At 42.5% G+C, this 12911-nt stretch overlaps 1 protein-coding gene across 1 annotated transcript in view; it reads right to left on the bottom strand.

Moving 5' to 3' along the window:
- The window catches only part of jag1b (jagged canonical Notch ligand 1b), a 50611-nt gene extending 38860 nt beyond the window's left edge, over window positions 1-11751 (bottom strand). Inside the window, exons 1-4 of the mRNA XM_042501823.1 lie at window positions 11454-11751; window positions 10874-11179; window positions 3030-3081; window positions 316-573 (exon numbers count right to left, since the gene is read on the bottom strand). Coding sequence (XP_042357757.1) covers window positions 316-573; window positions 3030-3081; window positions 10874-11179; window positions 11454-11510 — 673 coding nt within the window. The 5' untranslated portion in view covers window positions 11511-11751. The remainder of the gene's footprint in view (window positions 1-315; window positions 574-3029; window positions 3082-10873; window positions 11180-11453) is intronic.
- Between the last annotated feature and the right edge of the window lie 1160 nt (window positions 11752-12911).

Raw genomic sequence — 12911 nt, 5'->3', positions numbered from 1 at the left:
TTGACTACTGCCCAGGCGGATTTCCTGGGGATACAAGTTTATTCCTGGTCATATAGGCAATGAAAAGTTTTATTTGAATGGAAAAGAAAGAAGAAAAATTCTCAGAGAGTTCAGAAACAAAGCTGTCCATTCAATTCAACGCAGGCAGCAGACAGTGTATCAGCATGAATCACAGATTACAGCCTGCCTGCTAGCTTTAGGAGACGCATTCACAGTCATAAATACTAATCCGACTGTCTCGAGCTGCCGTCTTGATCAGTGTTTTTCTATTTGAAGTCATCCGTCATAACAAGTTGCCATTTCAGCAGGGCTCACCTGTGTTGCAGTCAGGTCCGGACCAGCCTTCCAGACACGTCTTGTTTCCATTGTAGTCGCATGTGTAATGCCCGAAGAACTCGTCCCTGGGCCGACAGAACTTGTTGCAGCCAAAGCCATAGTAGTGCTCGTCACAGCTGACCCGGATCTGATACTCAAACTGGGCCACAGGGCCGTTGTGGGTCAGCTTCTGCCAATGCGGGCTGGGGTTGATCATGCCAGAATGAGAGGCTTTCTCTATCAACTTCCCATCTGCACCTAAAACATCAGTTTTGACAAGATCAGAATTGATTTCAGAGTTCTTGTTAACCAAATGTTTGTCCTCAACTATGTTCGTCAAATGTTTGAGCCGAGGAGAGAACAGTGGAATGCAACATCTGAACATTGCGCACGTGGGAGTCGCAATGTTCTCCATGATCATACAGTGGGAACCCAAAAATGCCCCAAAAATTCAAACACAAATTGCAGAAGATCTCTCAGATAGCAGATTATATGTAATTAAAGCAAGTATGTGTGCAGGAGAGCAAGAAAAGTACAAGGAGGAAATGCAGAAAAAAAGGAAAACGCTGCCTGTAATGAGCACTCTTAACTGCTTTTTTTCTCACGCTCCCTCTCCAATGCTCCCTGGTTGGTTTCTGATTCTCAGGTTTACAGCTTGGGGATATTACTGGTCTCAGATGCTGCCCTCTGCATCTGCTCAGTCGAGGACAGAACCGCAGCCGCCATAAATTACAGCATGAGGACACCGATGCCACAGTCACTGCTGGGAAGCCTGCCAGTGTGCCATCAGCACTTTTTCCCCAGCTTTTCTCACCAACATTCCTCTACTAACAGCAGCCAAAAAAGTCTTGAGTCAACTGTTTTACACACATTTACAAGTAGCTATCTTTACATCAGATGGGGAGGAAAGGCCCAGCAATGTTGTGATTATGCAATAAAAAAGGAGACTTAAAAACACACAGATCAGGACCCAGAAACAGACTTATTTTCAAACATCAAGAGGTCGTGACTCTGTCAAACAGGCATGGACTGACCTGGGAGCCAAGGGCTGTAATGAGCTTCACACACAGAACAAACACACTCAAACTGAGCAAACATGCTCCGCCCAGTCTCCAGACACTACGCTGTACACATAACATGCAAGCCCTGCACATTAACACCACTCATTCACTCGCACACGTAGCACTCGCTACTTGATATCTAAATCTTCCACCTGGGAGAGAATGAAAAAGATGTCAAAGCCGTTATTTACTGCGCTCACACGAGCAGAGGTGGCTGACCGCTGGGTGAATCGCTCCTCTGTGTAGTATGATGCAATGCAGTGGGGGATGGCCTGCTGTCATTTATTTGCTGTGCTGTGGTGTGTACAGGGGGGATCTGGGGGGTGGTGTACTGAAATCACATTGCCCAGTAACATTTCGCAGTGGCCTGGAATCCAGATCTCAGCTGTGTGGCATTTCTCTACCGACTGCTGACCTGCAGTGTCAGGAGTAGCACGTCCTTACTACCTGCTGCCTGGCTCAGAGCACAACATAAATCAGACAGGCTTTATAAAGCGTAGAGAGGTCATCCTCGAGCATCAAATTCATTTTATAGACAGAAAATCTACATTTTTAAGCTGAAAAGGGACTACTTTTCTCAAATACTGGATACAAACTCACAGAGAAGTACTCTGGAGAAAGAACCTAAAAATGATGCAAGTGCTTGAAAATTTACACAAGTATAAAATTCAAACTTTTAACTGTGATAAAAATCAGTCTGCATTTAAACATCAGTTAGGATCACAGCATATGAAGCTATCAGAGCTGCGAGCTAGCCTGGTGGAGCTCAGAGGGGCTTAACCAGCATTGACTGTGTACATTCAGGGGGCTTTTCACACCAATGCCCTAATAGCTCTCTAGGGAGCGGCAAATACAGCAGAAAAGACCGAAACCATGTTGACCTCGAGCAGACCTGCATAAACAAGCGTGGGATAAGTCCCTCCCTCAGCTGGAATCACCACGCTGTCGCCAATCTGACCGCCGACCAGCAGGAACCCCAGAATGCTTAACAGCAGAAACTGAACCTGGCAACCAGCATTTCTGTTCAGTGTGTTAATGCTGCGTTCTTCCCACTTTCATGAGAGGAACACACACAGTCTTTCGAGTTAGAGAGTCTTCTGCTGTGAGCTCAGTCTGCAGCCCACCTGTGCCAGAGGTAACTTTAACCTGCGGGACAGCATAGCTCAGAGGCCTCGGCCCCCTGCATTGTGACTGCAGGCTGGTCTCAGCGCCGGGCCGGGCAGCCGGATGAACTCTGTGTTTCACGCCTCAGTGACAGTGAGACAGTGTGACCCCGACCCTGGCTGGCAGCACCTACCATCAGTCATCGGCCAAATGAAAACATTTTCATGGGGGGTGGCGTGGCCCCACTCTGTACTCCCCCCCCTCCTCTACCTCGCCACACTTCTTTCTCCCTGTCTGCCCCGTCCCCACTTCTCCTTCGTCTCCCCCTTCGCTTCCGTGTCCTGTTCTCCCGCCTTACAGGCACCTGTCAACACACCGTCTCAACCCAGACACACACGCACACCCGGTGGACCATGTGGAAGAGGGCAGGGGGTTCAGGAAGAATAAACTTCCTTTTCTGACCTTCAACTCCTCCCAGACGTTGCTGTGAGGGAGGAGGGAGCCAGCAAAGGGAGGAGATGGAGATGCCAGACAAGGACAAATACTCACCGCTGGTTTCATTGCTGGAGTCCAAGGCTTCTACTATTAAAGTGTAGGACCTCTGCGGAAGAAAAGACAGACACACAAGCAGTGTTAGCCAAGAGCGGGATCATCAAGCAATCACTGGATCATAAAACAACATTCTAAACATTAACATTCAATGATAAAGTGATTTCATAAAACTTATTGTGAAGCGAACCACAGAACAGTTAACAGTTAGCCTTTTGTTTGTTGGTAACCATGAAAACTAACTGTGCCAGACTCCCACATGTTTCCCCTTTAACAAATATAACAAAGTACATACTTGCACAACAGTACATAAATCACTTACAGCCCTATTAGTCAGGAAGTTAATTTACAGTAAGGTTTGATTAAAAATAAACAAGGGGATGACCACATTTTCCTTCATAAATGTATATACATGGATCCCAGAGCTTAAAGCAGGTTAAATTTAAGAGTTTTAAGACTTTTTTTATTAACTGTGAATGAAATTGATGACCAGTTTTACAAAAATTGAAGGAATAAACATGTACCGACATCCATTACTTTAGGTAAGGGACAATTTTGCCCAAATATGTATTGTAACATAAAAAATACTGTTATGGTCAAGTTGAAAAGTTAGATGATCCAATTTTGTTTCACTGTCATTTGATTGGATGTAATAAATGTATATAATTGTTGTTGATTCTTTTATTCAGATCTGAGTGACAATAATGCATGAGGCATATGATGAAATATTCAGACGTTTGATACCACCATTTATTTTTAGATTTACAATGCAACATGAGAAAAAAATTAGTCATAATATCCTAATTCCAGTCTTTTAGCATTTTTAAGACTTATGAAAGGTTGATTTAAGACATTTTAATACCAATTTAGGGCTTAGTTTTTGATTAATTAATTAAGTGCCTTTTAAGACTTATTAAGGATCTGTAGGAACCCTGATAGCTTATGTTTTAAGGGTTGAAAAAAAAAAAATCCACAACTTTCCAGTTTCCCATAACCTCACCAGCCTCGGCAATAAAGTCCCATCTCCCTCTCATTAAGTTGGCTTACAACAGGGCCTCGGACAGAAGCTGCTAACTGTTAACTTATAACAACGGTCCTGTTGATCTGATTAGGAGAGGATAAGCTGGCGGTGCTGCAGAGGTCTCTGCATCCCAACGATTAGGATGACAGACACATGGGCAGTGGTCTGGTCTAGCTGGACGCCCACCCAGCAGGAGGGTGTCTGATGCACCAACAACCAGCCAGATACAGCAGAGCTGCACCAGACTGATGACTAGAATAAAACAAATAGCACATAGAAAAGAATAATTCACCCTGCAATGCCAAAAATATGTCTTCATCTCAGCCACGGTAACCTTGCTCTCTTTGGAAACTGTTCTCCACATATTTATAAAATGTGGTGAGAGGAGTCAGAGAACGCACTCAGTCAGTTTTGTTTTGCAATGTATACTGAATTTTCAATTTTATGCTAAATTATAAACCTCTAGTCCTGCCGTGTGCCATGACTGATGTAAATAAACAACAGCAAAGTGCTTAAGGTTACTGCTTTATAGGCAAAGTCAAGATGGGTAAATAATGAAAAGAAAAGTCTGGACGGCGAGGAAAAAAGGCAGAGACAGACTGAATGAGTACTGCACTCTGGAGGGCTTGTCTTGATTTCAGCACTCCCGAAAAACGCTTTGTCCGATTCGGGGTCGGTAGCGCTCACACCAATATCAGCTTTCACATTCGCTCTGCCCTGTGCCACAGTCATGAGGGAGCGAACAATGTGTCTGCGAGCGCGCATGACAAGAGTCAGAGAGAAAGTATGCGATTGTGAGAAAGTGTAATCCACTTACAGTGCTCGAGCATCCACTAGAAAACACCTACTTGCTACATTCGCACACATGCTTGCCCCTAGCAGCGCTGCGTGGAGACATTTCAGACATTCATGTGTTGCCACTCTGGCCCTTTTTGCTGAGATGACTTCACGGTAAACAAACCTTGCTCAGAGGAAATCCCCTGTTCACTTTCCACAGAAAGAAAAAAGGAGGTATGACTCACTCCTGGACCTTTTGTCATGGCTTTACCTTGATTTGTCAGCCATTCAAATTTCCATCTTTCCAAGAGACATTTGTCTCATCCTGTGCCAACGTTTCACTGCAATCAGGGCAGCTATTATTTCAAATGCAGTGCTCATCAGTGATGAGTCTTTACAGTATATCCTGACTCACAATTCGCTGCAATCACTTGTCACAGACCACAAGTGAGTGAGTCAGTGGAAATGTGATATCTACTCACCTACTACTATGACCCCACCTACAGCCAGTTACATTAACACCAAGAACAAGAGTCCTCTGGCCTTGATGTGCAAAACTTTGTTGCAAAAGCACTGCAGCATTAATTAGTTGTGGGAATTACCACAGGTCCCACAACATGATGCTATCAAGATACTTAAGTCATGATACAATATTATTGCAACTTCAAATGTGTTAAAATTGCAAATATCTTATCTTTTTCCAACTTAAAATTATATCACAAAAAGAAAACTTTGTCTGCATCTTTTTTGACTAATAAATCTTTCAGTCTGTTCATCTCACTTCACATTTATGGCAGCAAAAGGTATCTAGTGAACTGAAAAACAATGCTAAAGCTTAATTTGTATTAGTGATATTAATATTTCTATAATAAAAAAAAACTACTTTGTCATATTAATAAGCTTTATTCTAAAAAAAAAATCGAGGTATTGATAAAATACATGGACAAAACTATTGCAATATCATGCTATATGCATTTTTTCCCACACCCCAAGCCCCCAAGCGTTAATTAGCCAATAGAGGTTAACAAGGGAGTCATTTTTCCAGTCTGAGAAACTGCACTTGAATGCATCATTCCAGTATCTACTCTCCCACCTGCATGTAAGCATAGACTTTTGAAACAATTTTGTGTTGAGGAAAACCTCAATCTGAGAGAGCCACCCAAAGCAAATCCCATAAATATGACAGTGCACTGAGCATAGTGAGCTCTTCTTAAAAACAGGAACTTAAATGCAACAATAACGACACTCATGAACTAAAATACACCATCCTTCTCTCACAATTTTAATATTAGTCATCATTGCGACATTAAATTGACGTGGTTGTGGCTAAAATGAGAAGTGGGAGAAGACGTAAGAAGTGGCATTAGTCTTTTTATTCTACTACAGTTAAGTCTCCTCTTCTGTGACCCTACAGTGACCTCTCAAACAATCTAGGCATTTTTGAAAAGCACATTATCAGTTTACAGGCAGTTACACTCGGAGCAGCAATGGATCCCTGCCAAGTGAAAATGTCAACAAGCCTGGTTCACCTGCTTCACAACAAAACTTCACACAGTGTCGGGGGGGTGCATTAAAATCTCTGTTTGGCGGACTGTTCTAAAGAGGCATAAAGTTTAATGGCTTTTTCTGATTCCTTAAAAAGCAGGTCTGTTACAACATGACAACACATCCATATGCCTCAACATGGAAGCTACTGCAGCATCAGCACAGAATGATTACGTAAACGTCGATCACATAAACATGATTAATGTGCGCATCATAAAAACGTACACCAAACTTTAGATAGTGGCTTTAGATAACGTCTACCATTCACCGTCTTTGAAATTTGCTCCCCGTGTCAACTTAAACTACAGCTGAACGTCCACAGGCAGTTTGTATTTTCCAACAATAATTTCAAAGTGATTTGATTTAACAAGTAGCCCTCGCCATTATTGGGATGTTTACTTCCAGACCAAATAACTGCTTCCAGAAAGTGAGATACTGCCTGACTCCTCATTCACTAACACTCCATAACTCCCCAGCAGTTATCAGCTTGGAACTGTCTGCCACTGCCAGGTTCACTTTTCCCAGGCTCCCAGCTGACTCACAACTTCTCTTTGAACTGCAAGGCACACACTCCCTTACTTACATACACTTACACACACACACACACACACACACACACACACACACACACACACACACACAGTGCAATAAGTGTGGCCATATGTCTTCTTATCTTTCCCGGCCAAGCAAACACTGTCCAACAGACAAGTAACATAAGCGATAAAGATCATTCCAGTTCGAATCACAATGACTTGCCAAAGAACACTACTGGATCCTCTCAGTAGGGGAATTTTCCTAATACACTCTCTCTCTCACACACACACACACACACACACACACACACACACACACACACACACACACACACAGGCCTCTCATCCTGCAGTACAACTGAAAACAGAGCCAACTGATGTACCATTACAAGGTAAAAAAAGAGATATATCTCACAGAATAACAGGCAAAAGCCAAAGGTCTAAATAAAGGCAAGGCGCAACAGATTAGACGAGTCTAGGCCTTCACTCAGCACACAGGAAATGTAAACAGTCCAGTCAAAGGGATGTTGACCTTCTGTATCAGTTTTCCTGAGTCAATCACTTCAATGGTATCAAACTGAGATCTAACCAATGATTGCGACTGCTCAATAACACACCCCTGTTTGCCATAAAAACCCAGGCCCAGTCATGAAACTCACCTTTAATGCTTCTGACTGCACTGAAAGACGGGGAGAGAAGGAAGGAATGCATTGTTTGCCAAGAGATTTTCGTCAACAAGAGTTGGCGAAAGAGTGTACAATCAATAGCTTATTAAATAACCTGTAGCTGTACGTCAGCCCCGGGACATGACAGAACCTCTCCCCTACCAAAGAATCTCAACATTTGCCAACAAAAGCAACTGACACGGCGAACTGATTTTGGATTTCTCACAAGGCAAACAAGATCAAAACGTGAACCCCAGGACCAGAGAGTCATATCAAACACTTAACTAAACAAGCAGCCAGTCATCTGTCTTTTTGCAAGGGTTACTAACCATTAAAGGAAACAAATACATGCATTTTCTGTGCGTGCTTCCAAACAGTTTGAAAAAGCTCCAATAAGCAGCGACGCTTCAGAAGCCATTATGTAACATCACACCGACACCACACCGCGAGAAAAAGTCCCCGTTAAACTCGAAGACAGGGTGAGGTAGGGAGGGAAAAAAAGAAAGAACACGTTTCTTTTCCCTCTTTCACTTGAGTAATTTGCACTTAACTGCCACATCAGTGCCGACTATATAAAACAAACATGTCATTACCCCCCACAGCTGCCGGCAGCGCTTACCCTCAAGGCTGAGCTGACTATTGTTCTGCGACTCACCTGATGCCAGTTCTCAGACTGCTCCAACTTGTCAACAAATCAATCACAGCGATGCCTACATGTCTGAGAGAACAATACAGCATCGTGTTTAAAGATGGAGGAAAATTATTTCATTAAACGGGGCATAATTATCAGATTTGAGCAGAATTAGAGGTGCCAGATAAACTAGGGCTTAGGATATAATTAAGTCGAGAAAGAAACTTGGTGGGAAGCAAGCACTTAAGTGTGTATAGAAGCTCAATCTAACCTCTAATCCAATTAAAAGTCTTCTTTATCCCTGTAAAGGTGCAACATGGGCTAAATATGCTGAGGTGGCCACAGAGGCAAGGTCACAGTTAGCCCGAGAGCCAACTTCATCACTGCTGAGTCTACTACAACTGCTTCCTGTTGCTTGCCCTGCACTGGCATTACAGCTGCACTGACTCTATTATGCTCTGTAATCCTCACTGTAGTCACTGAGGGCACACCATTGTCCCTGCTTGATACACTGTGAGGGCCCTCATGTCTCTGTGGAATAAAAGCTCCAAAGCAGACATTGGTGCATCCACACAGGGATCTAAAACAACGATGCGCTGATGTTAAAGATGTCCGGCCAGCGGCGCTATGATGGGACGCCTCACTCTCGCCCTACCTGATCGAAGCACATGTGTGTAGCCTCATTAAGTGCAGCAGTTACTGTGGGTGGCAAGGTTAAAGCGATGAAATGCCTGGGGTCCAACCGAGCGTGACTTAAACAAAGCCCTTGGCCTGGACAAGAGGCCAACTTCATGCAGCTCACAAGAGAGGATGAAGGGAGGGGGGCTTCATGAACTCGGAGTACCCAACAACCCAATTGCACCATACTGCCATCTGTCCACAACAGCCAATCAACTGATGAAAAGGACAAAGAGTGATATCATACCTAACCTGACGATTGTTAATGTGCACTGAAGTAAAGCACTTGAAGTGAAGGATGAGAGAATGTAACGAGCGGCTCTGTTCTTTCCATAATCACAGCCTGGCTGCTCAAAACCGATGTTTTCAACAAATAAAGTAGTTATTAATCATCTAAATGTTAAATTTCTTTAATAATACACACAATGCATAATTTTCTGCAAGTTTTGCAAGCAGTATAACTCCCTACTTTTGGTCTTTCCATGGATCTCTAGTCGTTAACGCCAAGAACATCCACTATGAGATCTAGGACATGTAGGACATTTAATGCACGCTTTATTAATATGTCCGAAAACAAACGAGTAAAGCAGGCAATTCTCAAACTTGAAATGGCACCATGTTTCATTTCAATGTCAACAAGTGCTGTTTTCAAGCAGGAATGATTTCAAACCAGTAAGATGAAACTAATCCGGCTCAGAGTGTTCATGCCAACTTAGTGCTGCCATGGTGTGAACATAAACAGAAACCTTTGTCTTTAAAAAAACAAAAAAAAAAAAAAAGGTGTGAGGCGCCAGTGTCTAAGTGGAAGGCAAATAAAAAATACAGACCATATCAAATTGCATGCTACCCTGCTGAGAACATTGTTTTACTGGCTATCAGATCATAGGGAAAACATAAATCTAAATGATCACTCCTGCCCCACAGCTAACACACATAAAAATGTACAAGTTCGACAGAAATCACACATGATCTTCCAGTTCTTTCACATATCCTAGCCGTTTGAGGCCATTGCTGCTCGAAATTACAACAAGAACTTCCATCAAGATTGTTGGTAAAAATAGCCTTGATGTAATTGGACACACACATACCAGTGGACTGTGCCTTTCACCCATCAGGCACAGTGGAGGAGTTTGCAGGCCAAGCTGTGGGGCCAGTCAGTCTGTGTGCACAGTCCTGCTTTTTTTTTTTCTTCACTACATCGAAAATGTGCTCCAAGCATGGCAAATCATATCTCTCACAGAGCTACAACTCTCCCACAGGCCTGTCAGGCCCATTTATTTACTCTATGAAGAAGAGCTGACATTTGAGGAAACCAGAAAGTGGGTTTTCACCCTGGAGTTTCTGTACTGTGCAACATGAGCAGCTGCCAGGGAGGCAGAGGAGGAGGAGGAGGAGGAGGAGGAGGAGGAGGAAATCTGGGAGAATGCAGCTCTCCAGAGTTTTTATCTTAACTTTTTATTTGTTAAATCAAGCCAGACAAGGGGAAACTATTTATGAGAAACAAGACTGCACTGAAAAAAGTAGCATACAACCAACTTATGATGGAGAGAATAAACTAAAAAAAGGGACCTTTCTCAGGAAATATATGATTTTTATTCCTTTTTTGAGTGCCTAATGGTCTTTAATCGTAAGTCACAATTTACCCACATTTTTTTTTTTGATTTTCCACTGCATTCTTAACATTTAAGTTTTACGATGAGCTAAAATGCAAAGCAGTTTTAACACCATAACGCTGTTTATTAACAACAGACAGATCTAACGGAGAAAAATACCCGCACCTGGTTAATTTGCGCAGATAATAAGGAGACCAAGAGGTCCCTCCTCAAAAGGATAATTCATAGAACCACCAAAAAGATCCACTTTTCAGGGTGTGGGACTGACAAACGGACAGTAATTGCACATAACTGCCCTGCAAAACAACATTTTCTCTTTTTTTCTTGTTTTGAGAAGCGCGTCAGGAAACGCAGAGAGTTTTCTTAAGGTCTCCAACTCACCGGCCAGGCAAAGCTGAAGGGCAAAACTATCCTGGATTTGTCATTCCTGACAGAGCTCTTGAAAGAAAATGTATTCCCTCCGAGGACAGGCGTAGATCCAAATCCGAAGCTGCAGGGCCCCGCAGCAGAAACTCTCGACTGGTATTCCTTCAGGCAAACTTTGAAAAACGTATCGCAGCCGTCCCGCGTGCATTTTCTATCCGCCGTGTTCCGCGTGCCGTCACAACACATGCCGTTCAGCAGCTCTCCGTTAACATTGTGCATCGATAAGATTTGCAACTCGAATTGTCCCGTTCCCTCTGACACCTGTTGAGGACACGAGAGTGAATGCAATGGAAAACTTTGACCTCGTTTTATTAAATATGAAAAAAAGGGAAAAAAAAGAAACAAAAAGTTATAATACTTAAAGGACTATTCTGCCGTTGACATAATTCGCACTTGCAGAAAGCTTTAACTGCACACAATTTTGCATGAGGCAACGTAAATATTAGCATAACCGCGCACAAAAAAGGCGACACACACATGCAAACAAAGTACATCCACACAGCTGAAGTGAGGAACCCAAAGTAATCCACATTACCTTGGCCAGAAAGCAGAGGAAAAAGGCAGCAACGACTGAGCCCCGTCTCAAAATCATGCCTCCGGACTGCTGTTGCCACTCGCTTGTACTAGTCGTCTGGCCGACACACGGCACCAGAGCTCTCCTCTGGTTTAAACATGCACGAGTGGGAAACAACACTTTGATCAGCGGAGCACAGGTATAAGACCTCTCCCTAGTATGTCCAGCAACCTCTCCGAGCTCGTCTTCGTTATCCGACAGTTTCCACTTTGTTGTTGAAGAAAGTTTACACAGTGGCCATGCGGCAGCCGAGCCCACTGCTGACTGACTGACTGACTGCTGGCCCGAGCCGGAGCAGGCTGCACAAGTTCAACAGAGAGGGAGTGTCTGCGGAGCCCGGAGCCTCAATATTCATGAGCATTCATGAGCACTGAGCCCACCTCCCTCGCAACATAATCATACACTCAAAGATTGCCTGTGTTTGGCAGTGATTTGGTGGAAAATGAAATTGGAAATAAACTATGACCTACAGTCATATTGATAATCATAAGTCATCGAAACCCGCAAACCGAAACATAAATGAATTAGAGTTTCAGAAAAGCATCAATTTACCTTTAAGAGACCTTATCTTCCTACATGCTGCATTAGTTGCATACTACACTCACCACAATTCATACTATTATTTTACCTCATAAAGATTTATGTCAGCTTAAAAAGGTGGGTAGACCGAGTTTAGCGGGTTTTACTCTCCTCTGCATTTGTGCTATTAGGTAACATGTAAATTATTTGCACTGCAAAATGAGCGTGCATCAAGGCCAGCGGCTGAGTCAAGGGTATTTTGTTAAATGTATGGCATGTTGAGTATCTTTCCTAATGCAAGGCAAGCCCTCGATTAAAATAAAAAATTCCACAATAGAACAATGCTCAATATCTGCACATTTTGAGCATTTTTCTGTTTCAAAAATAATTTTGATCTTGGGGGATTTAGAAAGTAGAATAAGTATGCCATTATTATACTACTTTAATACCACACAGTGGAAATTCTCTACTACTACTACTACTACTACTATTAAATACTCTGCTAAGTAAAAATCTTCAAATGAAAGTTATACTGCAGTAAAAGCATGTGTAATCAGGAATATGTACTTACAGTATTAAAAACACTCAAAATTATTTGAAAATCAGAAATCACTCAAATGTTTAGCAGTAGATGGCAATTAATTCTCTGTGAATTAACTGACTGATTAGTCATTTAATCATTTCAGCTATAATTGTATAAACTGTTTGGTAATTTAATGTATAATAAAATGGATTAAATAACTTTTCTTTTGGTTTTTCTTTATACAGAAATTCTTAACTTGTAAAGTATGATAAATGTGGTTAGGTAAAAAGGATTTCCCCTAGAAATGTAGTGGAGTGGTGTAAAGCATGTGCATGAAGAGAAAATACTTAAGTAAAGTCCCTCACATTTGTGGATTA

The sequence above is a fragment of the Plectropomus leopardus genome, chromosome 15 (assembly GCF_008729295.1).
Source record: "Plectropomus leopardus isolate mb chromosome 15, YSFRI_Pleo_2.0, whole genome shotgun sequence".
NCBI classification, from domain to species: domain Eukaryota; kingdom Metazoa; phylum Chordata; class Actinopteri; order Perciformes; family Serranidae; genus Plectropomus; species Plectropomus leopardus.
This window is presented reverse-complemented; position numbering and strand designations above follow the sequence as displayed.